The 23,846-nt window shown below is 54.0% G+C and overlaps 10 protein-coding genes across 10 annotated transcripts; 5 read left to right on the top strand and 5 right to left on the bottom strand.

The window, feature by feature from the left end:
• Window positions 1–894: 894 nt before the first annotated feature.
• On the top strand, window positions 895–1,233 carry PG997_011272 (uncharacterized protein; the record flags this gene model as incomplete). Its single annotated transcript, XM_066815587.1, has 1 exon — window positions 895–1,233. The coding sequence occupies one exon, from the start codon at window positions 895–897 to the stop codon at window positions 1,231–1,233; it is 339 nt and encodes a 112-aa protein (XP_066664877.1).
• A 1,193-nt stretch (window positions 1,234–2,426) lies between these two features.
• PG997_011271 (uncharacterized protein) lies at window positions 2,427–3,867 on the bottom strand (the record flags this gene model as incomplete). Its single annotated transcript, XM_066815586.1, has 3 exons — window positions 2,427–3,156; window positions 3,272–3,520; window positions 3,788–3,867. 3 exons carry the CDS (start codon window positions 3,865–3,867, stop codon window positions 2,427–2,429), a joined length of 1,059 nt encoding a protein of 352 aa, XP_066664876.1.
• A 1,200-nt stretch (window positions 3,868–5,067) lies between these two features.
• PG997_011270 (uncharacterized protein) lies at window positions 5,068–7,172 on the bottom strand (the record flags this gene model as incomplete). Its single annotated transcript, XM_066815585.1, has 4 exons — window positions 5,068–6,167; window positions 6,223–6,815; window positions 6,878–6,971; window positions 7,049–7,172. The coding sequence occupies 4 exons, from the start codon at window positions 7,170–7,172 to the stop codon at window positions 5,068–5,070; spliced, it is 1,911 nt and encodes a 636-aa protein (XP_066664875.1).
• A 1,704-nt stretch (window positions 7,173–8,876) lies between these two features.
• Window positions 8,877–10,100, top strand: PG997_011269 (uncharacterized protein; the record flags this gene model as incomplete). The annotated part of the gene is made up of 1 exon (XM_066815584.1): window positions 8,877–10,100. One exon carries the CDS (start codon window positions 8,877–8,879, stop codon window positions 10,098–10,100), a length of 1,224 nt encoding a protein of 407 aa, XP_066664874.1.
• Window positions 10,101–10,961: 861 nt separating this feature from the next.
• PG997_011268 (uncharacterized protein) lies at window positions 10,962–11,658 on the top strand (the record flags this gene model as incomplete). Its single annotated transcript, XM_066815583.1, has 3 exons — window positions 10,962–11,142; window positions 11,269–11,423; window positions 11,632–11,658. The coding sequence occupies 3 exons, from the start codon at window positions 10,962–10,964 to the stop codon at window positions 11,656–11,658; spliced, it is 363 nt and encodes a 120-aa protein (XP_066664873.1).
• A 352-nt stretch (window positions 11,659–12,010) lies between these two features.
• On the bottom strand, window positions 12,011–13,657 carry PG997_011267 (uncharacterized protein; the record flags this gene model as incomplete). Its single annotated transcript, XM_066815582.1, has 6 exons — window positions 12,011–12,193; window positions 12,251–12,436; window positions 12,487–12,700; window positions 12,753–12,919; window positions 12,976–13,345; window positions 13,392–13,657. 6 exons carry the CDS (start codon window positions 13,655–13,657, stop codon window positions 12,011–12,013), a joined length of 1,386 nt encoding a protein of 461 aa, XP_066664872.1.
• A 1,225-nt stretch (window positions 13,658–14,882) lies between these two features.
• Window positions 14,883–15,419, top strand: PG997_011266 (ribosomal protein P1; the record flags this gene model as incomplete). The annotated part of the gene is made up of 3 exons (XM_066815581.1): window positions 14,883–14,951; window positions 15,062–15,139; window positions 15,234–15,419. 3 exons carry the CDS (start codon window positions 14,883–14,885, stop codon window positions 15,417–15,419), a joined length of 333 nt encoding a protein of 110 aa, XP_066664871.1.
• A 740-nt stretch (window positions 15,420–16,159) lies between these two features.
• Window positions 16,160–17,322, bottom strand: PG997_011265 (uncharacterized protein; the record flags this gene model as incomplete). The annotated part of the gene is made up of 4 exons (XM_066815580.1): window positions 16,160–16,657; window positions 16,733–16,851; window positions 16,906–17,163; window positions 17,241–17,322. The coding sequence occupies 4 exons, from the start codon at window positions 17,320–17,322 to the stop codon at window positions 16,160–16,162; spliced, it is 957 nt and encodes a 318-aa protein (XP_066664870.1).
• Window positions 17,323–18,853: 1,531 nt separating this feature from the next.
• PG997_011264 (uncharacterized protein) lies at window positions 18,854–20,088 on the top strand (the record flags this gene model as incomplete). Its single annotated transcript, XM_066815579.1, has 7 exons — window positions 18,854–18,893; window positions 18,988–19,058; window positions 19,134–19,156; window positions 19,227–19,285; window positions 19,348–19,463; window positions 19,523–19,651; window positions 19,714–20,088. 7 exons carry the CDS (start codon window positions 18,854–18,856, stop codon window positions 20,086–20,088), a joined length of 813 nt encoding a protein of 270 aa, XP_066664869.1.
• Window positions 20,089–21,078: 990 nt separating this feature from the next.
• Window positions 21,079–22,254, bottom strand: PG997_011263 (uncharacterized protein; the record flags this gene model as incomplete). The annotated part of the gene is made up of 1 exon (XM_066815578.1): window positions 21,079–22,254. One exon carries the CDS (start codon window positions 22,252–22,254, stop codon window positions 21,079–21,081), a length of 1,176 nt encoding a protein of 391 aa, XP_066664868.1.
• Between the last annotated feature and the right edge of the window lie 1,592 nt (window positions 22,255–23,846).

Below are 23,846 nucleotides of genomic sequence, written 5' to 3'. Positions count from 1 at the left end.
CTGCAACCAAATAACCCCTGTAAGCTACACGCTAGAGCACTAGCCACGGCTCTTATTAGCTGCCGGCAGTTCACTGTAGTGGTATTGGCGCGATGACCTGCAGCTCGCTCCCGGATCGGCCGACCCGGTGTTCCAAATTGCCGGGCACGGCGCGCGCGGATATGGGGAAGAAGCAACGAGGTACTGCTGCGGCCGGCTACGGGCCAACGAACGACTTGGGCTCCCGTTTCTTCTTCCGTGATCAAGAGAGGTGACGGACAAACTCAAGTGAACGGGGCCCATCAAACGCCTCGAGTGGTCACAAGTCCGTTACCGATGAAGTAGTTTGGCCGTATGAAACATCAACTCCGAGCGTCGTCGTTTTAGCTGATTCGATAGGCGAGGAGGGCCTGGATGATGAAGCTTTTTACCATCGTAATAGTCTATGCAGCTTCGACTGGGGACCCATGAGTAGAGCGGCCCCAGAATAACCGCCCCGTTGACAATGGTATTGGTTGGTATCCCGGGCTCTCGGTTAAGCTCGCCAAGCCCCGGCTTCCCGATGCACTTATGTCATATTGACCTGTCACCACATCAACCGCGAACGCCGAACGGCATCATGGTCCTTCGCATAGTCGGACCCGAGCCACGGCGCGAGTGGTGGCGCCCGCATGTTACTTGATGCGGCAGCACGATGGAGTTGCATACACCGTCGAAGCGAGTATCGTGCTCTTAGGAGGCGGTGATTTCTTCCATGTATAAGTGCTACTAATGAAGGTCAAGTCTCAGTGCTCGTAATAAGACAAAACACTCTCGCAATATATCCCACTGCCTACTATCATCATAAAATAAAGCCAGAAACCACTACCTACTTGTACATTACTCCATAAGTATTCTAATACGCAACAACACAAAATGCCCCAAGAAACAACACCAGCAGCACCAGCCCCAGCCCCAACCTCCATGCCTCGATCCTTCCTAGGCCTCAACCACCTCAAACTCGCCAGCCACGACATCCGCGCCACCCAATCCTTCTACACCACCGTCCTCCCCTTCACCTACCTCCCGCACTACGACCACCCCCGCGCCGACGGCTCCGTCTTCGCCGTCATGTTCCGGCACGAGCCCTCCGGGACTTTGGTCGAGGCGCGGCAGAACCCACAGCAGGCCGCGGCCCATGTCGGCTGGGACCCCGTGACCTGGGGGTCAACACCCGGGCCGACCTCGAGGCGTGGTCGCGCTGGCTCGACGTGAAAGGGGTGGAGCACTCGCGCGTGCTCAGGGGCGTCAAGGGATGGGTGCTCTGCGCGCGAGACCCGGACGGCAAGATCGTTCGGTTGTATACCGAGGAGGAACACGAGTGGGCTTTGCCCGAGGAAGGTAAGTCCGACGTTGAGAGCCCCCTTGTCCCTTCCCTTATCCCAGAAGCAAGGAGTGAAACCTGAACTAACCTCCTAACCGCAAATGCAGATGAGGTCTGGCTGGGTTCCCTAGAGGACAAGTAGAAGGACGATGGAGCACGATGCCCTCCGGATTAGTGATTATCATTTTTTTTTCGTTGGCCACAAGTTGCTTCACCACATAATAAAACATTACATCACGATCAAGGTAGTCAAATGGGTTTTCATCAGAGTGAGCTGGAAGGGAGAAAAACGCAGAATATATTTCAACCGCGCCGCTTTGACGTATCATCCAGTTCGTCCATTCGTCCTAAAAAAAGCACACCCTGACCGATCCACCCAAGTTTGAAAGTAGGAGGGTTATAATAATCCTCGTTCTCCTGAAAAATGTGTCGCTTGGATAACTATTGAGCCAGGACAGCCCCCCAATCGTTGACTATAAACACTGTTGAGAGGGGGTAACACCTTGTTCGAACTTGATAATAACAAAAAACCTGACCATCAACTGCATGTTTGTATCGCAGTCCCCAAAGATACAACGTTCCTAAAGACGCACTGTAACAACTGCTGCCAGATGGTCTACTGGGGTCTGAAATATAAGAAAACAAAAACTCCAAAACACACCGCTCAGAACCTGGTAGGACAAACACCCAAGCCTCACCGCCCCCAAGCAGGAGGCCCGATTGGATGCTATACATACCAAGAGTTCAGAGCGGGGATAAAAACAGGGGGCCAGAGGAAAAGGCTGGTATCAGGGTGACAAGAAAGCCAAAGCAGACCACCAACACCGAAAAACGCCACCCAACGCCATCCTCAAGGTCATGAATGGGGTAACGCAGAGGCCAAAGACATCATCCAGCTTACTGAACAGACTGCTCAGCCTGTAGGGATGACAATACATGTTGCTATTGTATATTGCCTAAGAATGAGCAATCGCGAATAGGGGTTCGATTCACCAAATGGGTTACCTCGCTAAAAGTCGATGATTTACGCATCGATAAATAGCGTGGATCCAAGGGTTGTCTTCCCGAGATAGTGATTTCGCGTCTACTTCTTCAGGACAGCATCGTAGACGCTGAAAAGGCCCGTGACGGCGGTGCCGACCAAGACACCTTTCCAGCCACCGTAGACCGCGCCGTTCACCCGCGAAATTGAGTCTTGGCCGAACCAGCCACCAAAGGTGACGTTCTGTCCATAGACCACAAAGGAGAGCAGGGCTTTCACAACGCTGAAGGTCATCGGGTCAACAGTGTAGTCAGGAGAGGGGTTGGCTTGGCGGCTAGTGCGACGACCCGACTGATGAGCCACAGACATGTTGAAGAAGTAGCCGAACAGAGTTGGGAGAATGGCGCTGGTGCAGGCCCACAGGAAGGCAGGCGACCAGAAGGACGTGGTGAAGAGCAGGAACAGATCTGGGACCATGACGGGGTAGTCCTTGGTACCGAGAAGCTGGACGGCGGGGACGGTGAATGCATAGCGATCAGGCAACACCTCGGGTCGCAAGAAGTATAGCTCGAAAAGCGAGACGAGGGCAAGCACAGCGTTCACAGAGGACAGGTATTCGCGCGTAGCATAGGTTGCTTCTTTGACGCCGGACTCCTTGTAGATGGACGAGACGCGGTTCCTCACAGCAAGAGTTGAGCGGTCGACAGCGTCGGCGACGTCAGCCGGTGTGGCGGGCATCGGAATACGACTTGCGAGGGTGAGGGCACGGGCCGGCGTGTGGGCGATGGCTGTCGAGATGCCAGTGGCCGATGGCTCGTCCTCCTCCGATGACCTGAACCTTGTTGTTAGTAAAAACGCGCACGAGTGCTGCGGAGCCCGACGCGTGCCATGCCCTGCGAATGGAGGGAGACTGCGACAACGCGCCGCCTTGAGTGGTGGTGACTTACTCAATCGCGGGCGCGTGAGTGTTCGCGGGCGCCGGCGAGAACGTAGGCGCCTCTTCAATCGCCTTGGTAAGTCTTCGCTTGCTGACGCGGGGCTTCTCGTCAAGATCCCTCTTGATTGGCGACCCGGCCGCCCTGTTGCGACTCGAGAAGTAAGGCGCGAACTTGGGATCGGCCGTGAATTGCGCCGAGTTTTGTGCGAGGTATTCGTCCAGGGCGAGCTCCAGCTCGGTCTTCTTGAAAGATTCGTAGCTACATGGTGGATTTGAGTCAGCGCGTGCCTTGTGTCGCGAGTTCTAGTGCCTGGGTGAGGTGACGCCACGAGATTTGCTCGTGGGTGCAACGGGCCCGCATTCCTGAGGGGGTGCACGATAGCTCTTGATGACGACAGAAGGCGGGAGCTTCAGGTCGCGTCACAATTGGCGAAAGCAAGACAAAACGCGAGGGAAAATGCCTCAAGACTCGAGAATAGATGAAGTAAAAGCAATGCGCAAGAGGATATATCGCGTGCATACGTACTTTGTAAGTCCCGAGTGTTGCGCGAGCTCTACAAGCTCGGCCTTTCGCTGCCGCTGCAGCCAGCTGTTCGCGCCGGACATGGTGAAGAGCTTGGAAGGGGAGAAAAGTATGTAGTAATGGGTATAGTTGTGGTCGCGTGGAAACGGCGACCAAGATGCGATGCTTCTTGGAGAGATGCAGTAGACTGGATCGTGATGAACGGGGGAGCGATGATGATGGAGAAGGGACTTGGTAGGTGTTGTATACTTGATCAAGGGGGCGTGCCGTGCGTCGGGGTGTAGTAGCGACAGGAACGGGAAGGCTACATAGGCAAATAGGGCAGGCAATAATGGGAGGGGAGGGGGTGTTGTTTATGTTTTCTCGGGGGGCTTTCGTGTCTGTGTTGACTTGGGGGCAAGCCGCCCAAAAGCTGGGGGAGGTTCCGTCGGTTTTGGTGATGGCATTGGGGCTTGGCACTGTTGGCAGGCCCCACGACAGCAAATCCGCCGAGTTTGGGTGGCTCCTAGACAGCTCACACCCTCCCACTTTCTGCCTCTTTAGCACCTGGCATCGGCACGCAAGCGGCGCAGATCCTCCACACCTTCTGCCTTAAAGGCCTTCCAGGGACCCAAAGAGGGGCCTGAAGCTTTGCGGGTTTGCACCCCGTTGGTCAACTTGGTCAACATACATATAGTTCATGTACAGGGGGCTCATAGCGTTTAGGGTTGCGTTTTCCCATTCACCTAAAATACATTGATTCCATTATTATTAGGTAGAGTTGATATATCTCCTGTATCGACCTGTTCATCATAGCAGAAGTATGTAATGCCGAAATGAAGGCCGGAGGGAGAATTGCCATTGGCTGGAAATGGAATCACTGTAGCGACTGAGACATATTGACGACATAGCCTATCGCCACATGAGTCGGGTACTTACCTAAGGTAACTTCTTGGCAATTATTCCCTTGATAGCAATAGCACTTCTTGTTGTACGTATATTTCCGTGAATGATTATCCAATTAGATGCATACCCAGTGGAATAAACGTCCGAAAACGCCATTCCAATGGGACTTAAGGTACGGTGTCATCTGGTAAAAGCAGCGGCTCTTGCTTCAAGGGGATACTCGGCCTACCTATTTGCAAGGACCTAGGTATTTACTTCATTTAAAGTATATCAAGTCAATGCCATCTTACAATATCGCACGCTATTGCTCGAAAAGGGTGTTATAGTCGATTAAGGTTGTGTCTACACTTTTCTCTCTACCTGTATGCGATCTTCCCAAAACGCTCTCCTCTCTTCTATCATGAGTCCACCCAGTCCACAAACCTCTCCTGCCCCTTCGGCACGAGCCTGACCGGAACAAACTTGTCCCCGTGCAGCTTCAGCGTCAGCACGCTGGACGAGCTCGCAATCACCTTGCGCGAGCTGGCCTGCGCCTTCTTGTAGAGCGCGGCGCGCTGCGTCCGGTCCATGGCCTCCACCTCGGCGTCGCTCGCCCACTCGTCCACCGCGAGCTCGAGGCTGTACTTCTGGAAGATGACGCTCAGGGCCGAGATGAGCTCGACCTGCGCCAGGCGCCGGCCCAGGCACGACCGCGCCCCGTCCGAGAAGGGGATGTAGGAGCCCCGCACAGGCCGGAAGAGCTGCGCGCTCGTGTCGGGGCCCTCGAACCCGCCGTAGTTCTCCGTGTCCGCGCCCTCGACTTCCGCGTTGTCGTCGATGCCTTCCTCCGCCTTCCGGTACCACCGCTCGGGCACGAAGTCGTGGATGTCGCTGTCGCTGTCGTTGCCCGTCACCTTGCTCGGCTTCGTGGGCCAGTAGCGCGGGTTGCGCTGGACGGCCGTCGCGACCAGGCCGATGTGTACACCCTGTGGCAGATGGTATTTCTCTCCGTCCTTCACAATGACCTGGTCGTTGTTGGCGACCTCCTTCGGGATATCCACGACGGGCGGCATCATTCGCAACATCTCGTTCATGCAAGCTCCCGCCATAGACGCCATCAGGGGGTTGACGCTCGATTCGTAATCCCAAGAACTTGGGTCTGTATCGCCGAAGATGTTGGCGATATCCCGCTGCAGAAGTCTCTGGGCTGCAGGGTTGTTCGCCAACTCCAGCAGCAAAAAGTGTATCGTATTGGCAGTCGTCTCATGTCCGGCGACGATCATTATGAACGCATTACCGGTGATTTCACTGTCCGACAGCTTGGGGAGTTTGCTGCCCTTTTTCGACGTCGAGTCCTCGCCGTAGCTTGTCCTGGCAAGCTGGCCCATGATGTCCATCCCGACTTCTTTGTCGCCATTCTTGACGTCATCGATCTTGTCATGCAGGAATTCGTCTAGGTATTTCACAAAATTCTCTTCTGCTTCAGCAGCAACCTTGGTAGCCTTAAAAGGGAGATGCTCTAGTAGACAAAACGTCAGTATCATTCGTATGCAGTTTCCACCATATCGACTTACTTAACAACCACCTGGGTGTGATGAGAAGAAGCAAGATCTTCTCCAGCGTCTTTTCCAAAGACTGTGTGAAGTTCAGGGTGTGTCCTGCAGGAGGCTCCAAGGCGGCATATTTAGCTTGACGGGCATCAGCGTCCGGTGGGAGCGACTGTCCCGGCCAAACCAGCCGGAGACCAAAACCAACATAGCCGATAATGTGCAGCATGAGGGCCATGGTGTCGTGCTCCACCGTCTTGATGGTCCTGTTTCCTTTGCGGTCGGCCCCCAGCCACTGGTCGATCATTCCCTCCGTCTGCTTGATCGACTCGGCGAACACGAGCGCGGCATTCTTCTCGTTGAACGAGGCGGCGGTGACCTTCCTATGGTTCTTCCAGACGGCCCCCTCGGTTGCGAGGACGCTCTCGCCGTACAGGGACAGGATCTTATAGACCTGGACCGGCTTGGGGAAAGCCTCGCGCTTGGATGTGACTTGATGGATCACCTCAGCGTTGGCGGTGTAAAGGATGAGTTTCTCTGGGCAGGCGACCAGGAATACATCGCCCAGTTTCTCAAAGACCTTATAATTGTCCCGGAAATGCCAATCCGACGTCAGGACCCTACGAATGTCAGTATATCATGCATATAAGTATATGCAGTTGAGGAGGTGCATGCGACGTACGGCATTATATCTTCCCAATATCTGCGGGGCAGCAACTTGAACAGGCGCTTCCAGAAAGGGAACATTTGCGCAATGGGGCTGTGAGGATTCATAGCTGTATATTTCAGAAGTGGTCAGCTACATTACGAACGAGCTGCCATGCCTGGCTATCGGCGCGAAGGCATAACTTACGAACTACATGGTAGGGAAGCCCGGTGCGCTTTGCTTTGGCGACATTCCCTGCCAGGGCAGAGGTGTAGCGATATACCCCGTACCCTATAGCTGCGAGGAGCAGCAACAGAATCGACGATGCCATTTTGAAGGAGAGAGAGAGAACCAATCGCTTTTCTCATCCAGACTAGCTGGTTGGCAGATAACGAGAAAAGTGAAATAACGGGAGAATGTCGAAAGCCAGAGAAAAGGGACCAGCTGGTCAGTCGCATTCGAGACGGAACGACGACAGCTTTTGACGGTGCCCACCGGATCCGTGTTTCAAGTTACACTGGGACTGGACACGAGTCGATCCTATGAACTTCACGAGTGCAAGAGATAAAGAGTAAAAAAAGCAATAAAGGTCATTTCGCCTCCTCGAGAAAGTAGAAAGGAGGCGGCAAGCGTCGGAGCGAGCTCCATGGCCCCGGTATCCCGCACTACGTTACGCCGGTTCGCAATAGCTTGATGTGGCCGTCTCCTTGAGGTTCGGTTAGCCATCCTTCCTGCCCCTTCGTCGAATGAGAGCGTGGCAGACCTGGGACACTAACGGCTGCTTCTTCACCCTGCTCGGAGTCAGGACCAACCGTGCGCGCTAGGATTGCTTTTTTGGATCCACCGAACGCCTCTTCATAACCGTGGCTTTATTTATGTGCACGTCATCGGCTGGCATGACATACATAGTACTGAGCTCGCCGAGCCAAGCCTGGGAGGGCTTATACCAAGCAGCGGGACATTTATTCAGGGCCTACCTTTTCGGATGAGGTCCCTCTGCCTGGCATATACAATGCTGACCGCAGTAGAGTCAGAACCTGGCTAAGAGACTCCGCCGTGGGGAAGGGGATTCGGGAACCAACTACCCATGCCGATCGGGCTTTATACGTAGAGCACAAGCAGTCAGATTATAGCAACGGCTCCATCCACCAAATGCCTGTCAGTCAAATAACCTTATTTGCATCCGCGAGCGATACGCCGATAGCAGCATCCATGCAGCATTGGACGAACCGCTGGCTTGGAAATCAACCCGGTGAACCTTCAATCGGGGAATAGATATGCACTAGCAGAGACAGAGACGAACCTTCTATGCTTATTCTTACATACTTCTCATTGGCACTGGTCGTATACCTACACTGTTCCCGATGCGATCGGGTAACCCGCAGCTATTTCAATCATGTCGAAGTCTATATCCCGACGGAAGCACCCGTGAGTAGATTATAACATTGAACGATCCTTCGTGCTTGAGAGCTTGTCGTTACATAATATCCCGAGGACAATACGAAATATTATACTACACAGTTTACATCTCCTGTCGTTCGGATAAGGTTATTGTCACAGGCCACAGACTTCACGTGCCTGGTCGCACGGTGGTGGCATGCAGTAAGGGCGCAGCGCAGAGTGAAATTGTTTGCTACAAAGGGATGCACGATATAGTAATCGAACAGTAGGTTTAATTTATCCGACTAGCGAAGCCCAGGTACCAACCACGCTGTCGGAGCGGCCCAGCCAGGCGCCGCCAACCGAACTTCTCGGCACTGCATCCTAACCGTTTCAATTTTGCTCAAACTCCAGGGCCACGCCACATCTCACCCAATAAGAGTCAGCACAAGAAAATATGACATCGGCTTGAATTACACTCAGGTACTACTAACCTGAACTGGCCCAGACATCGTAATTTGTATTCCCGTGACAATCCTCCTCTTCTTATTCCTCTACCCCACCTTTCATACAGGTCAGTTTTTCGGGGGAGCGAAAGGTGGCCAGGCGGTGACGAGGCAGTCGTACATTCGTTCGTTTGCCCAACCCGACAGACATGCCTGGGCTTACCAAAGCCCAGCTCAAGCTGGTCGAGGCCTCAGAACATTCCTTTGACCGTACCTATGCCGCACAGTACGGCGAGGAGCGATGGAAAAACTCACTGCGGCCTGCTCTACTGAAAAACACGCGATATGCCATGCTTGTGAACCGGTACCAAGCAGCTGAGATCCCAAGCGGCGGCGTATTTACCGATGGTGACAGGGAAAACCTACAACCGATTGACTTCTTCCCTCCTCCCAACGGCAAAGATTCAGTCTCCCCCAACTCCACAGTGAACCCAGAGGCGCCGCGCCTGATTGCATACAAGAGAGGTGATAAAATAGACCCCTCCCAGCAGCAGCAGCAGCAGCAGCCCATCTCCGCCGATGAGCCCTTCCCGCCCCCACAGGTGACTATAGCCCAAGGCGGCTCTAAAGGCTTAATGACACACTGGAACCTGGACGCCGCGTCGCTCCTGCCCGTCCGCTTACTCAACCCAGTCCCGGGCGACAAGGTCCTGGACCTCTGCGCAGCGCCAGGCGGCAAGAGCCTAGCGCTGGCGCAGCTCCTCCTACCGCCTACCTTTGACGGCTCGGACGCGCCGACTCTGGCGGGTGGGTGTCTGCATAGCAACGAGATGGACGGCGCGCGCAACAAGCGCCTGGCGGCCAACCTGGAGGCCTACCTGCCCCCGGCGCTCTTCCAGAGGGGAGAGGTCAAGGTTTTGAAACTGGACGGATCGGACCCGCTTGCCGTCCTCTCGCTTCCTCAGCGGGCAGGAGGCTACGACAAGGTCCTCCTCGACGCGCCCTGCTCGAGCGAGCGGCACGTCCTGCACGCGCACGCTCGCGCGCGGCAGGCGGGGAAGATCGCCGACGAGATGGCGCTGTGGCGCTTGGGTCAATCCAAGAAGATGGCCAAGATCCAGGCGGCGCTGCTCATGACCGCGCTCCGCGCCGTCAAGGTCGGCGGGCGGGTCGTCTACGCTACGTGCTCCCTCAGCAGCGAGGAGAACGACGGGGTCATCGAAAAGGGCAAGGAGCTCGTACAGAAGGACAGGAAGAAGCTCGGGATCAAGTGGGATGTCAAGGTCGTGCGTAGCAATGACGCGGGAGAGGAAGAGATGCTGGACAGCTGGGCGGAGCGTACAAAACATGGCTGGGTCGTGTTGCCTGATCACCCGAGCGGAGGACGATGGGGGCCGCTGTTCTTTGCCATCCTCGAGAAGATTCCGGCTTGATCGCGAGGGATTTGCCGGTTGGTTTCACGCGCAAGTACAAGCAGCAGTTAGTTGGCGGATGCTACATAAATAAAACCTCATACATGTGCAATGCCGTAATATGCATCTTACTCTCTGGCAAATGTATCAAATATTCGTCTGCAACAGGGGCTGTGATATTCTGCTCTCCTCAAGGACCTATCCAAAAGTCTACATGAAAAAAAAGGAGCCCGATCGAAACCAAGATTGCGTTTTTCGGAAGGGCCCTGATCCCTACCGCCCACCTACGTACATAAGTGGAAGTCAACGTCTCGGGTAAGCCTATCGGGAGCAACCGACAACCCTTCAAAGCGGATAGCAGATGGCGGGGGTGTGTGTGTGTGTGTCCTCGCCAAACAAAAGGGCGCGCAAGGGAAACGAGTGCTGAGTGGGGCCTTCTTCTATCTTCGGCAACGCAGGTCCATCCGCCGCCCTGCCGCGGCATCTCATTCGGGTTGGAGTAAAACACCGATTGTATCGTACGCCCGATCGTACGCCCTATTGGAAGCAACACACTTACATACTTACCTAACCTAACAAGCTTGCACTGCACCGTTGGTGCTGCCTGCCCCTCACCTACGCTCCAGCAGCAGCTCAATGACCGCGTGTATATAAAGCGCCGATTCGTTTCCCTTTACCCTGCCGCGTCATGTCTTCGTCTCCAATGGTAGCAGCAGCAGCACCCTCCGCTTCTTCACCCCCCGATCTCTCATCGGGCTTACCCCACGCCGCCTAGTCTACACCACCTCGACGTTCCAGTCCTCCAGCATCCGCACTTTCACCCCGTCATTCTCTCTGCTCCCTTTCTTCTGTACCAGCTACAGTTTCGGAACACGCCGCGCCATGTCTTCTTCCTCATCAGCACCAGCGAAGCCCGCCATCTCGGCCCCGCCGCCGGGCAAGTTCGAGTTCCTCGTCGTCGTCCCGGACAAGCCCGGCATGCAGGCCAAGCGGCTCGAGGTGCGGCCCAAGCACTTTGAGGGGCTCACCAAGCACATCGAGTCGGGCGCCATGAAGATGGGTGGTAAGCATCTCCCCCTTCTCTTTTATTAATCTCCATCAACGATCTATGCATCTTTTAGAACATGGAAGCGACCTCTGCCTGATTGCAGAAACAATGGACCAAAGAACTGACACGTACAACAAACAGGTGCGGCCCTCGGATCTGTGCCTCAAGGTGACGATCCCACGAAATGGGACTTCGCCGGCAGCACCGTGGTCATGGTTGCCGAGTCCGTGGAGGAAGTCAGAGCTTTGCTCGAGAAGGATATCTACACCACCAGTGGTGTGTGGGATATGGAAAAGGTACAGCTTAAAAAGCCCCATCCCTTTCTCTTACCGATGGTCACTTCCCATACTTTGATAAAACAAGAGTTAACGCATTTGCATATAGGTTCAAATATGGCCTGTAAGTTGACCACGGCAGGACCCGCTGCCCCCCTTTTCAACACAAATCGGAAATGGGTAAGCCTGCAAGAGGTAATGGAAGCATTTACTGACTTTTTGCACGTAGGTCAAGCTCGCATTCCGGTACCCATGAGACACGATGGGCATAGATTTCATCTTTGAATATGCTTTATTATGTCCAAATCTATGCTGCCGAGAATAGAATTATGGGGTGTGGATATCATTCATACACTGATTATATCAGGAACACTGTCAATTCCCACGACCGTCGTCCCCTTGATTTTATGAGGCGCATCCAGTGACTCCCAACCTCCCATGATATCGGAAATCCAAACGCTAGAATGAAGTGACTGTCTTCAATCGCAGATGATACTGTGTACCAAGTATCATAAAAGGCAGACGCGCATCGTGCAACGACTACTTGCCAGCGGGGAGCGACATCCGCATATTTTCCACGCTCTTGTGACCCCTTACTCTTATCGAAGCTACTCGTTCTCGTCCTTACTCCCAGGCTTCTCCTGTTCGGCCATCTCTTCAGCTGCGACCCTCAATTCGTAGTTCAGATCGTAGCATTGAGAAAGCAGCTCGGAGACGCTCCCTTGGCCTTCTGGGATATCACCGCTGACCATGAACTTCCCATCAACTCGTAGATTGTCGATAGAATTGAGCTAAAAGAGACAGAAGGTCAGCACACCAACCCGGAAACGACACAGAACACCACGTACCTTCATGCTATATGGGTATAACTCTCTCACGCTCGAGACTCCTCCACTGTTCTGAACTTCTATTAAGCAGCGCTTCAGTGTCTGGAGTTGATTGTAGATGGGCAACAAGGCCTCGGAAACAGGCTCAGACGAAATCATTAGATGGTAGATATAGCCGTAGCTGCGTCGGATAAGATAGAGCAAGGTCTGTGGCTTGTCAGTAATTGAATAGTTTTACCCATGGCTGTACCACGTACCCGTTGCACATAAAGATCAGCAGGTTGTCCCTTTGCGTCGACCCAGTTTCCGTCGACTCGATTTTCGTCAATCTTGTCAAGTTGTCGTTGATAGTCGTAGAGATCCGTCTCTCGTAGAGACCAGGCCTGGGTGAGAGACAGTTTGTCGAGCTCGTTGCGTATACCGGTCAAGGTATCGTATACGAACTTCCATTGCTCTGGGAATTGGCCTCTCCTGGGATATTGTCAGCTGGGGCTCAAAGCGCAGTCATTTGGGCTACACTGACTTTTCCAGCACTATTTCGCTGTACGTTTGGCAGCGTTCAAGCAAAGCTATGACTTGTTCACTCCCTGCCAAAGGCTTGCCCTCTGGACCAACAAAGTGACCGTCTACCATTTGCGATTCGATATCCTTCAGCTGCGCTCGCAGCTTGTTTATATCTTCAGGCTTGAACTGTAAAGGAACGGGTCAGAGCGAGTTTTGGCACAATGTTGGGATTGCTGAGGTACCTTGGGTTTGGTGTTGATAGCAGCCATCTGGCGTAAGATGGAGACCAGTCTCTCGTGTGTTGGGATAATGGTATCATGGTACTCCTTTAACCTCAGCTTCAGCGCGTCTAGAGTCTCTCGGCAACGATCGATTCGGCTGGAGAGTAGAGTCTCAAGGAAAGGCGCCGGCTCCTTGGTCTTGGTGTTGTTCACTATGGCCGATAGTCGCTCTAGTGTATGTTCGATGCTGGCCAGATCCTTCGCCGAGAAGAGGTTCGCTTCGTCTAGGTGGTCGAGTAAACGCTTAATCGTCGATGTGAGGGAGTACGCTGCTGGCGCCTCGTTGTTGCGCCCGATTGTCATGAAGAAGAGAGACAGAAGTTGAAAACAACTGTCAACGACCCGGTCGACTGTCAGAAACACTCGTGTTAGCGTACAGCCGCACCCAAGAAGGGGCCACCTTGTCCGGGGCTCGAGAAAGGCCGTTACCTTGGTTCTCTTCCGACTTCTTGCCTGTCCTTGCCGCGTTGAGCTGGCGTACCTGCTCGATCGTCTTTTCATACAAGACCATGACATCTTGGGTGCGGACGTAGGTTGTCCGGTCGAGCTTCCGCAATTGCAGCTGATCGCGGATGGACATGAGCTCAGCTAGAATGCGCTTCTCGCCCTCGTCTCTGGGCGCAGGGATCTTGGGTGTTTCCATGGTTGGTGTCGGGGAATATGATCGATAAATTTTCGGGTTGAGACCGAGTTGTTGTCCGTAAAATGCTTTCACCGGTTTGGACAAAGAGCGAGCATACAGCACAGGTGATTCCCGGAGAAAGTTTCACACAGCCCCTCTTCGCAGTAGCGTATTCTGTATGCGGGATGCTAGAACTAATCAGGTAGCTTGCAGGGCGCGTGGGCTGTTTCAGTTTCGCTGTCAAAGGTATATACCGATATGATGGTGGTGGTGGTTCGTGAGCATCAGCTGCAGTAAGCCAGGCTGTGCATAAGAATGCCCAATGACGTGGAGTTGGAGCGACGTCGTTGTATGTAGAGTGATGGTAAGAGGTCCTTACATGGGGGAATAAGAGCCAATCTACTCAAAGCTAGGGGGGCTTCTTTGGATCTCTGGGGTGGAGCAGGGATTGGACGATCAATAAAATACGAGAATGTTCACGATGGCGAGAGCTTGGGATAGTCTGGGCCTTCTAGGTAAGCAGCAAGAGGTCTTGGTATTGGATTCCGCGACTTGACACATGCGACCTCGTTGCTACCCTTCCGGTTGATTGGCTGCTGCCGCTGCTTGCGTCGCCCGAGATGCGCTGATTCGGGCAGTTCGGAATTGTTCCTCGAGACTGGCATATCGCATGGAAGGCGGGGAAGTTGAGCCATCAGGTGGGGCAATGATGATGATTGAGCAGGTAGCCGGGTAGGTACCTAGTTTCGCTCTCATGCTTCGACACCCTAGTCAGAAGCCTGGCACGGAATCCAGCGAATTCTGAAGATGCTGAATTGAGCCGGCTGGGCAGGATAAGGCGTGCAAAAAGTGCTAATGCTAGCCATGGCAATGGCCGCGTGGGGCATCTCTCTCTCACGTCTCGTGGGGCTGGTGAAACTGCCCGAGGCTTCTAATTCGCTCACAAGATTTGGGAGGTCTGCACCCAATCAGGGAGCCGACAGCTAACCAGCCCCACTTCAGCTTTTTGCCAGCTGCAACATCGTTTACCCGAAGCTCCGGTCGGCCACACAAGCACGCTCGCGCCCGCTTAGGGTTGTTCGACCCTCTTTCTCAAAATTGTCCAGTGTTAGTCTCCATCTCGAAAAGTGACCTCTGACATCGGAGTCGTAAATCGCAAAACCAGCCCATCAGCGCCAGCAAGCAGAATTGCAACTCTCAACACATACCTTTTCTGCCCACCTCACCAACAATCCCACATTTCACAATGTCTACCGCTGAGCTGGCTTCGTCCTACGCGGCGCTCATCCTCGCCGATGAGGACGTCCCCGTCACTGTAAGCCCGAAATCCACCCACCAAAATGCGACCACGGGAAACAAAAACCGATATGCATTCGAGAACTGGTAGCGAGGACTGAGCGGCTGACATTGCAATTCTCTCTACAGGCCGACAAGCTGCAGACCCTGATCAAGGCTGCCAACGTCGCCGATATTGAGCCCATCTGGACCTCTCTGTTCGCCAAGGTACGAGCCACAAAACCTCCACACAGCGAATAAATGCGAATTACAAGATTGTGGACTGGGAATTGTTACGATACTAACCTCTGGCGCTTTGCAGGCTCTTGAGGGCAAGGACATCAAGGAGCTCCTCTCCAACATCGGCTCCGGTGGTGGTGCCGCTGCTGGCCCCGCTGCTGGTGGCGCTCCCGCCGCTGGCGGTGCCGCTGAGGAGGCCAAGGCTGAGGAGAAGGAGGAGGAGAAGGAGGAGTCCGACGAGGATATGGGCTTCGGTCTCTTCGATTAAGCGGTTCTTTACGATGAACTTTCCGTTTACCACGATCACGACGAAAAGAACGACCACCTCCTCTTCCCTTTGTGACTTCATTCATCATGCATGGTTCTGGGGTTTTCACTTATAACACACCTACTTCGGTGTGCGGCGTGAAGGGAAGGCAATGGGCACGATATCCGGATGCTTGCCCCAGGCGATAAGACAAAAGTTGGCTCTTCGCATAGATCTAATCTGATGATGGCCTTCGGGAGAAATGACAAACAAATCTGTAACGCTCGCTGTCTGCCTTGCCCCGTGACATGTGACACCCATCGGTCCCTCGGACAGGAATTCGGTATCGCATTTCACTTTACGATCCGTCGCCAATATTCCTGAGTGCTGTCTGGCTCTAAACCCCCGAGGGCTTGCTGGCCATGACATCAGGTCGATGTGTAATGGTTGGATGACTAAAGGTTTGATGTCTTGCTGAGGAACATACCCCTTGTAGATCACCCTTCGCGAGCTGCCGAAATGTTATTGGACTATCATCCTGAACGGACACAACAAGTCGGATGGCTTGGCATTTGCTACTAGTGGTTGTATGAAATACGCGGCTCTCACGCGAAGAGCCCTCTACCTAACTTCCATATCAAATGCCTTTTCTCATGGTAAATTTGCCGTCGTAAGACCCAAACGCCATTCCCAATGCACTCGTTATCGTCATTGCCACCCAGTCCGTCCGTCAGTCGTTCATCGTTCGATCTGACCCGGCTTTACTGGACAATCAGAGCCGCGCTCGGGACGAGCCCGGCCTCCTTCAGCGTCTTGCCAAAGTCGATGCCCTCGAACGTCTTGCGGGGGAAGTTCATGACGAACTTGGTGACCGTGGCGCCGCTCTCCGTCTGCAGCATCTGGGCGACCTCGAATAATGTCGTCTCGGCCGGCAGCGTCTTCATGACGTTGCCGCTGGGGAGCTGGAGTCGCAGCCGGGCCTCGTTGTGCGTCGCGGCGGGACGAGATGGGGCGGGTGCGGCCACCGGGGCAGGGGCAGGGGCGGCAGCGGGTGCCCGGCCCTCGCGAGCGGCTTTGGCCTCCTCGGCCTTGCGGCGGCGCTCCTCCTTGTCAGCCTCGATCTTGGCCTTGATGCGCTTCTTGGCCTCGGCATCGTCGAGCTTCTCCTGGCGCTTCTTGGCGGCCTCCTTGATCTGCTCCTTGCGGGCGATCTCCTCCTTCATGTCCTGGGTCTCCTTGGTAGCCTTCATACGGATTGCCTGTGTGAAGATGTAAGTATCAGGTGTAAATAACATTCATGAATATAAAGGTTCTGTGTGGAGTTGAAGGCTTACCTCATTGCGCTTTTGCTCCTCCTTGTCGACGAGGGCTTGCTTTGCGCGCTTCTCTGCAAGCGCGGCGCGCATATCCTGTAGCCGTTGGGCTTTCTCCTCCTCCGTCAAGGGGGAAGTTCCTCAGTTGACTCAGCAAAATCATCGTGGCCGCTATTTTTGAGCAAGTTAGCGACGCAGTGACTTTACACAGGGGAAGGCATGTCCGCCAAAGGTAAGCCAGCCAGTGAGCAAGGCGACGTACGTCTTTTCGGCATGGAAACCAGCGAGCTGTTTGGTTCGGAATTTCTTGCCGCAGTCATTGCAGACTATGGACTGGGCGACTTGACCCTCACCAAGGGCCTCGGCGTTGACCGAGGGGCCAGCCTCCTCCGCTTCGAGTTCGTCGAGCGGGGTGTCTTGGTTCTTCTCCAGCCAGTTGATCGCTCCTTCCACTATTGAGGCAGTCCAGTCAGTAAATCAACGCTCTTCCTTCTCAAAACGCGTGCAGGATGGCGGTTGGGTCTCTTACGGCCTCCGGTTCTCTTCACGGCCATTTCAGCACGTGATTTGTCAAAGCCCATCTCCAATAGTGTGTTCAGATCTGACGACATGGCGGGCGATCCTGATGGCTCTCACTAAGTGAAATGTGTATGGTAGGTAAGTAGAGGAATCGGAACTGAATCTAGCAGGAAAATCGGGTTTTATCGGATGCTGTCCAAAACCAAGAAGCTGTTGTTGAATGCACTAAAAATCTAAGGGAATGAATGCTGAGGGCCTGAGGCGATTCACAGGCTTTGGTAGGTTACTTGCAGGGCACCAAGGAACGTCATCAACAGAGTTGCCTCCAACGGAGGTTTGTGGAGTTCCAATCCGTGGGCGTGGGCTAAGAAGGTACACGGAAGTTGAATGGGCCGTGCAGGTGTCGCCATGCAGCCTGAGGGTACCTACCAGGCTCACTTACATTGATCAAATTGACTGGAGCTGTCAAATGAAATAAACGACGACGGACCAGAATGGCCACATGTCTGAATGCTGTTTGCAGAGCAACCGAGTGGCTAAGGTTCGCCTATCTGTCTACGATATCGATGCTACGTTGGGTCAATATGTATGATGTGTATGTATGTATACATGTAGGTATGCACTCTATTTCAAACACCATTGGCAACTGGGAAAGTTGCAGTTGTTGCGATGTACGTAGTAAAATTAATGATCTGGTCAGCTCAGCCCAGCTCACCCAGCTTGGCTGGCCGATATTAATACCATCTTCAGCAGATGGCAAGCGAGCGCACTGTGCTTCCTGGGTCTTTGTCTTGGTGTTTGGCGGTTGTGAAATGATGCGAGGGGCGCGGGCCTGGCGGGATCCTCCACGGGCACCCCCCAATTGGTCGTGGTAAAGACACGCTTGCACCAAAAGGCCATCCGGTCGGGGCCCCCTTTGGGTGCTTTGAGTGTGCTTGGGTGCTTGGGAGGCCCTGCGACTCTGGGAGCAGGCCTTGGCCAGCCCTGGCCGCATCCAATCCCAAGTAAGGTACCCTAAAGAAGGATGGAATTAGACCAGATTTCCAGTCCAGTCTAACAACCCGACGGGGACCAAGAAGGAGAAGATAGGGTACCTACACTTGACTGATTTGACCCTCGCTCGTGCTATGTCGTAACAAACTTGGCTGGCCAACTTCTTTTCCTCCCATTTCTACCTACAGCCTCCATGCACGAGTAAAGGGGATTACTTATCCATTGCCAACTCGATCCCGACTGTGAATATCCAGTCCAGTCTTCACCTTGCGCCTCGTCGAATCCATTCATAATCCGTCACGAGACCAGCCCGTATCTTCTTTTAATAATCAAACCCCATATACCATCTTCTCTGTGGCTTCCCGCCAACCCGAACCACCTGGAACCAACGCAAACTGCCACCTCCTCGTTGTCTGCTGCTTTCACAATCGAAAAAGACAGCTGACAAAAACGCAATCCTGCACAATCCCGAGCCTGCGACACCAGCAAACCTTAGCGATTACCTGCGCATCTGCAATTACCGGCTCCCTGGCTTCTTCACCTGCCGTCGGGTCGATATATACCCCCAAATCGCGAATTTGACATCTGTCCGTCTAGACGACTCTACTCGCTTCTCCCAAACAGCCCACCATGTCTGTCGAAATCGATCCCCAGGAGCTCGGCTTCCACCGTACGTCATCTAATATTTTCTGTGCCGAACCATCTGCCATCCACCCCAAACGTCGAGCACGCGACACATTTCCGTGGCTAACAGTGAGATATAGGCCCCTTCACTGTGGAAGTGTCGGAGGTGCTGAAGATTAGAAACCCAAACACCACGCCTGTTGCTTTCAAGGTATGTTGCGACATCGTGTGACCCAAGTGGCCCGCTTGCGCTGGACTATCCCTTGCTGACATATCCCTATCACAGGTCAAAACTACTGCCCCTAAACAGTACGACTCGATCTACCGCCCCCCTATAAAAGAGGCCGCCGTGCCTGTTACTGACCACTTCTCCCATTAGGTACTGCGTGCGACCAAACTCCGGACGTGTCGAGCCTGGCAAGGAGGTCGAAGTCCAAGGTAGGAAATCCTGCAACCGGAGTTAGGGGTAATAAATCAGACAGCTGCTAACTGGCTTCAAGTTATCTTGCAGGCAATGAAGCAGGAGCCCCCTCTGGACACCCGATGCCGAGACAAGTTCCTGGTTCAGTCTGTTCCGATCACTGGCGACAAGGAGTTCAGCAACTTGACAGCCATCGTAAGTTGTGGAATTGGAGACGAGATCAGGGCAACCGACTGACTGATGACATGTAATAGTGGGATTCGATCGACAAGTCGCAAGTCATTGAGAAGAAAATCCGCGTGGTCTTCCTGTCTCCTCGCGGTACAGCAGGCGACAGCCCTTCCCAGGTGCAGACGCCTAAGCGCGAATCTACCTCCAACGGAGTTTGTTTCCCCCAATCACCCTCCTACTACGACATGCCTTGCTGACGAGAGGGTACTTATAGTATGAGGCTACTCCTGAAATTGCGCCCCCGGCCTACTCCTCGCCTAGCGACTACCGCCAAGACGACAAGTCCGAGGATATCAAGAACGAAGAGGGCAGCCCTTCGGTGCTCGCCAATGCCGCCGCTGCCGCATCGACTGCTGCCAGCGTCACTTATGAGGAGCTGAAGGTCCAGCTAGAAAAGGCGCAACAAACCATCTCTCAGCTTAAGCAAGATCAGGGTGGTCTCCGACAGCGCAAGGCCGGCCCTGGAGAGGACAAGTCGGCCCCGGCGCAGCTTGGCCAACAAGTGAGGCAAGGCACGGAGGGCGTCCCGATCCAGATGACTGCCATCCTCTGTCTTCTTAGCTTCCTGCTCGCCTACCTGTTCTTCTAGATCAGCCAAGTATGGTGCAGCATGACATGCAGGCTGTAAGAGAACAGCGCTTAGGCCAAGGCGCAAGATAGAATGAGAAGCGCTCGGTCTCGTACTCGGTGAAAAACATACGCTGTCAGCAGCAGGATCACACGAGGACGGCAGTCGCGGGATGAATATCCAATTGTGAGATAGAAGATATAGGGGAACTGGTGGGCCAGACTGGAGTTATGGGGAGTGAGGTGACGTGGAGCTGTCTGAATGCGTTTAGCCATGCGCCTGATTTCGAGAGTGTTTCTGCCCCTTCGACATTTCTACGGCCAATAGGACTCGCTTTGAAGCAATGCTCCTCGTTGCCCCTTACTGCTGCTGCTGCCACGATGGTCTTCTTGCGGAACCCCCCTCGGTGTGCAACAAGTCAGCATTTTCATGTAACTATAGCATGTATTCCCCTTTTGTGTTGTTTGTTTTTTTGGGGCAGTATCAGAATATGATCCAGACACTATGAACGGTTCTCGGGCGCGCACACCTCTTGCAACATGTACCCGAACATTACGTATATATGACGATGTTTCTTGTGCCGTCAGGAGGGATGGTGTGGTGCACTTGTCGTCCCCCTTTTTATTCTCACGATATCTATATACGCTGAAAATCTTTGGAAATCATAATCATTTATAGACTTTTGGTAGGGTGACCTATATCTATATCCCAGTAGTTTTTTGTTCTTACAGACCCATCCAGGGCCATCCATACGCTGACAACACGGGCTTGGCCGTTTGGCGAAACAAAGTTTCCCTGATACATACCTGCACGCCACAAATACTATGCTGATAACGGCAGGCAAGTCAGCACCCCTCTCGTTCTTCTCATCTACGCAGAGATTCATAACATTCGGTTTTCTTGCTTTCTTTTTATGTGAGACCTTGTTCTACCACCAGTCTCTGACCCTTAACCTCTCTCTGTCTCTATCTCTCTCCTTATACGACAAACCCCGAGAGCGTTTTCAGCTCTTTACGGCTCCATCTCGTTATCCTTCCAGTCGTCCGTCTTCTTGGTGCCGTGGACGCCGACGAGGCGACCGCCCTCCTTGCGCTTGACGCGGCAGCGGATGCCGACGTTCTCGTCGAAGATGAACTGCCAGAGCACGTAGGACCAGGAGCGGTGCTGGGGCAGGTCGGCGTAGAACTCGCGGGCGAGGGCGTGGAGCTTGGGGAGGCGGGTCCAGGGCACGGCGGGGAAGTCGTGGTGCTCGTTGTGGAGGCCGACGTTGTAGGTGAAGAAGTTGCCGATGCCGTAGTAGCTGAAGGTCTCGGGGATCGGCAGGTGGTTGGTGGGGTCCTTTTGCGTCGGCGTGACGGTGCTGTAGACGTAGTGCTCGGCGATGAAGTGGCCGGCGAGCGGGTGCAGGGAGCCCGCGAGGAAGCTCGAGAGCAGGAAGTAGAGCAGGGAGTAGCCGCCCATGGTCGAGTAGATGATGAGGTCAAAGGTCACCTGCACCAGCACGTTGAGGCCCGTCACCCAGGTGAAGGGCACGGCGTAGACGGTCATGGGGCGGACGGCGTAGAAGAAGATCTGGAAGGTGCAGAAGAAGGCCTTGCCGAGGATGGAGTCGAGGAACATGGCCTCGAGGGCGGTCGGCAGGTCGGTGTCGAGGCCGTCGACGCCCAGCGACTTGTGGTGCGTCAGGTGGTAGGGGCGGAACGAGGCCGAGTAAGGGACGCCGATGGGCAGGTTGGCCACCATGGCCAGCAGGCGGTTCGCCGTCGCATTGCGGAAGGCCAGGTTGTGGCTGATCTCATGGATGGCTAGGAACAGGTTCTGGTTGGCCGTCGCGCCCACCACGTATGCGAGCGCCCAGAAGGGCAGCGAGAAGAAGGGCTTGTTGCGCAGCAGGTAGGCGCAGAAGACCTGCAGCGCCACCACGCCCAGCACCACCCACTTGGTGAGGGGCTCCGGCCCGCACAGCTTCGTCACCTCCGGGTGCGCCTTGATGATGGCCAGGCGCCGGGTCCGGTGCGGCTCTTCGGTGTAGGTCCAGAAGAAGTCTCGGTACTCTTTGTTCTCGATCGGGGGCAGGTCCGGCGTGGCGGGCGCGTCTTTGCCATTGAGCTTCAGGACCGGCTCGGCCGTCGGGCCTCTGGCCGTCGAGGCTGCCGTCACCGTGGACGAGGACGAAGGGGGCGCCATTGTTGGTCGGCAGTGGGAGGGGTGGGGGAATTACAGGCTCTTCGCGACACTCGGGTCGTTGATTGGTCGGGCAATAGCTTATTTACTCATTAGGGAACGACGACACACACACACACACACACACGTGAGTGAAAAGAGGGAGTAAAGAGTGTTGTTGGTTGAGAGAAAAAGTCTGGTATCACCCGAAACGAGCAGTGAATTTTTATCAATCTAGGGCCCTGTAAATAGTCTCGATGCTAGGAAACAGAGGAGGGGGACTGGAATTGACAGCGGCGAGTGGCGAGAATCTGATCAGATTCATCAGAAGATGGTCGGGCCATGTTTCCAATTCAATGCCAGTCGATTTGGCAGAATGTGGAGTTTGTCGTGTCTTGGCCGTTAATCAGTTTCGTCGACTAGCCGACTAGCACGAGGCACTGCCAGCATCCGCAGCGGAGGGCAGGCCAGCAGCCAGAGAAAGGCAGAGAAAGAGAGGTCCCAATTGAGCGGTCTGGCGCTTTCCCTTGTCCAGAACTGTGTCCCTCCCCGAGCTCCCCTATCGCTATCGTTATCGCTACTACCCCAGCGGAAACTAAGGGTCCTACTCCCCGCTATTATTTGTTCTGTTCCTGAATTAACGTCTGGAGTATGTAAGCATACTTTTGGCTGAGCATCGCTTGGATGGAGGTTGTAAGCGACCTGGCGCCGATGGACTGAAATGATGATTGATATACATGATGTGTGCAATGAAAGATTATAGATGTCTTGATAGATTCAATTGACCCAGTGTGCTCCCATACTAGTTTCGTGGTTGGGGCTGCTGGTGTACGTATACTGCTTTGCTTGGTAAACCTACCTCGTGCTGCTCATGTTCGTAATTGCATCTCGCTGTTCGCCGAAGACGATAATGGGAAGTTCGGTCACGGCCAATGGCTGTATGTATGCGTTCAAGGGGTCGCAGAGCAAAAATATACCGAGTATGTTCGTAATAGGACCGTGTTGTCCTAATACAGACTGAAAGGGGCCATGCGTGAATGGCAACCGACTAAGCCTCGCATTCGGTTGCTGACTCTACCTCGTCTGTTTCTCTGCTGGCTGATGAAGAATGGCTTCGTCCAGGTAGGGTGTCGGAAGGATATCTCGTGTCAAGACCTCTCAGTATTACACCAAGAAAACATACAACCCTGCTGCTGCATGCTGTACTGCATCTACTGCATGCCGGCACTTGGCAGAACAGGACTTGCCCCTGGTGGTGGGAAAGCAAGTTGAAAGCACTTCTGCGCTTTAATGGCCGAAATCAGAGTGGGCGGGCTACGAAGCCATCAAGAACTGGCCGAGCTCTTGTTGTTTGAATGTGGTCTCCGGAGAATTGCTATGGTCGGCACGAAGAAGCAAGTTCAATAGCATTTACATTGATAAAGTATTGCAACTCAGGGTGGGATTTGATACTCCGAGGCGAGCAATCCGTCTTACTGCCGGAGCACATCTTCCCAATCAGACTCTGTGAATGCTGTCGGAGGCAGCCAAATTAGACGACTGGATTCACAGCTGCTTCATACGCGAGGTCAGATTGCAGAAGGGTTGCCATGTTGCATGCCGAAGGCTGCACGCCC

The sequence above is a fragment of the Apiospora hydei genome, assembly GCF_038363865.1.
Source record: "Apiospora hydei strain CBS 114990 chromosome Unknown utg000008l_segment0_segment0, whole genome shotgun sequence".
NCBI lineage: Eukaryota > Fungi > Ascomycota > Sordariomycetes > Amphisphaeriales > Apiosporaceae > Apiospora > Apiospora hydei.
This window is presented reverse-complemented; position numbering and strand designations above follow the sequence as displayed.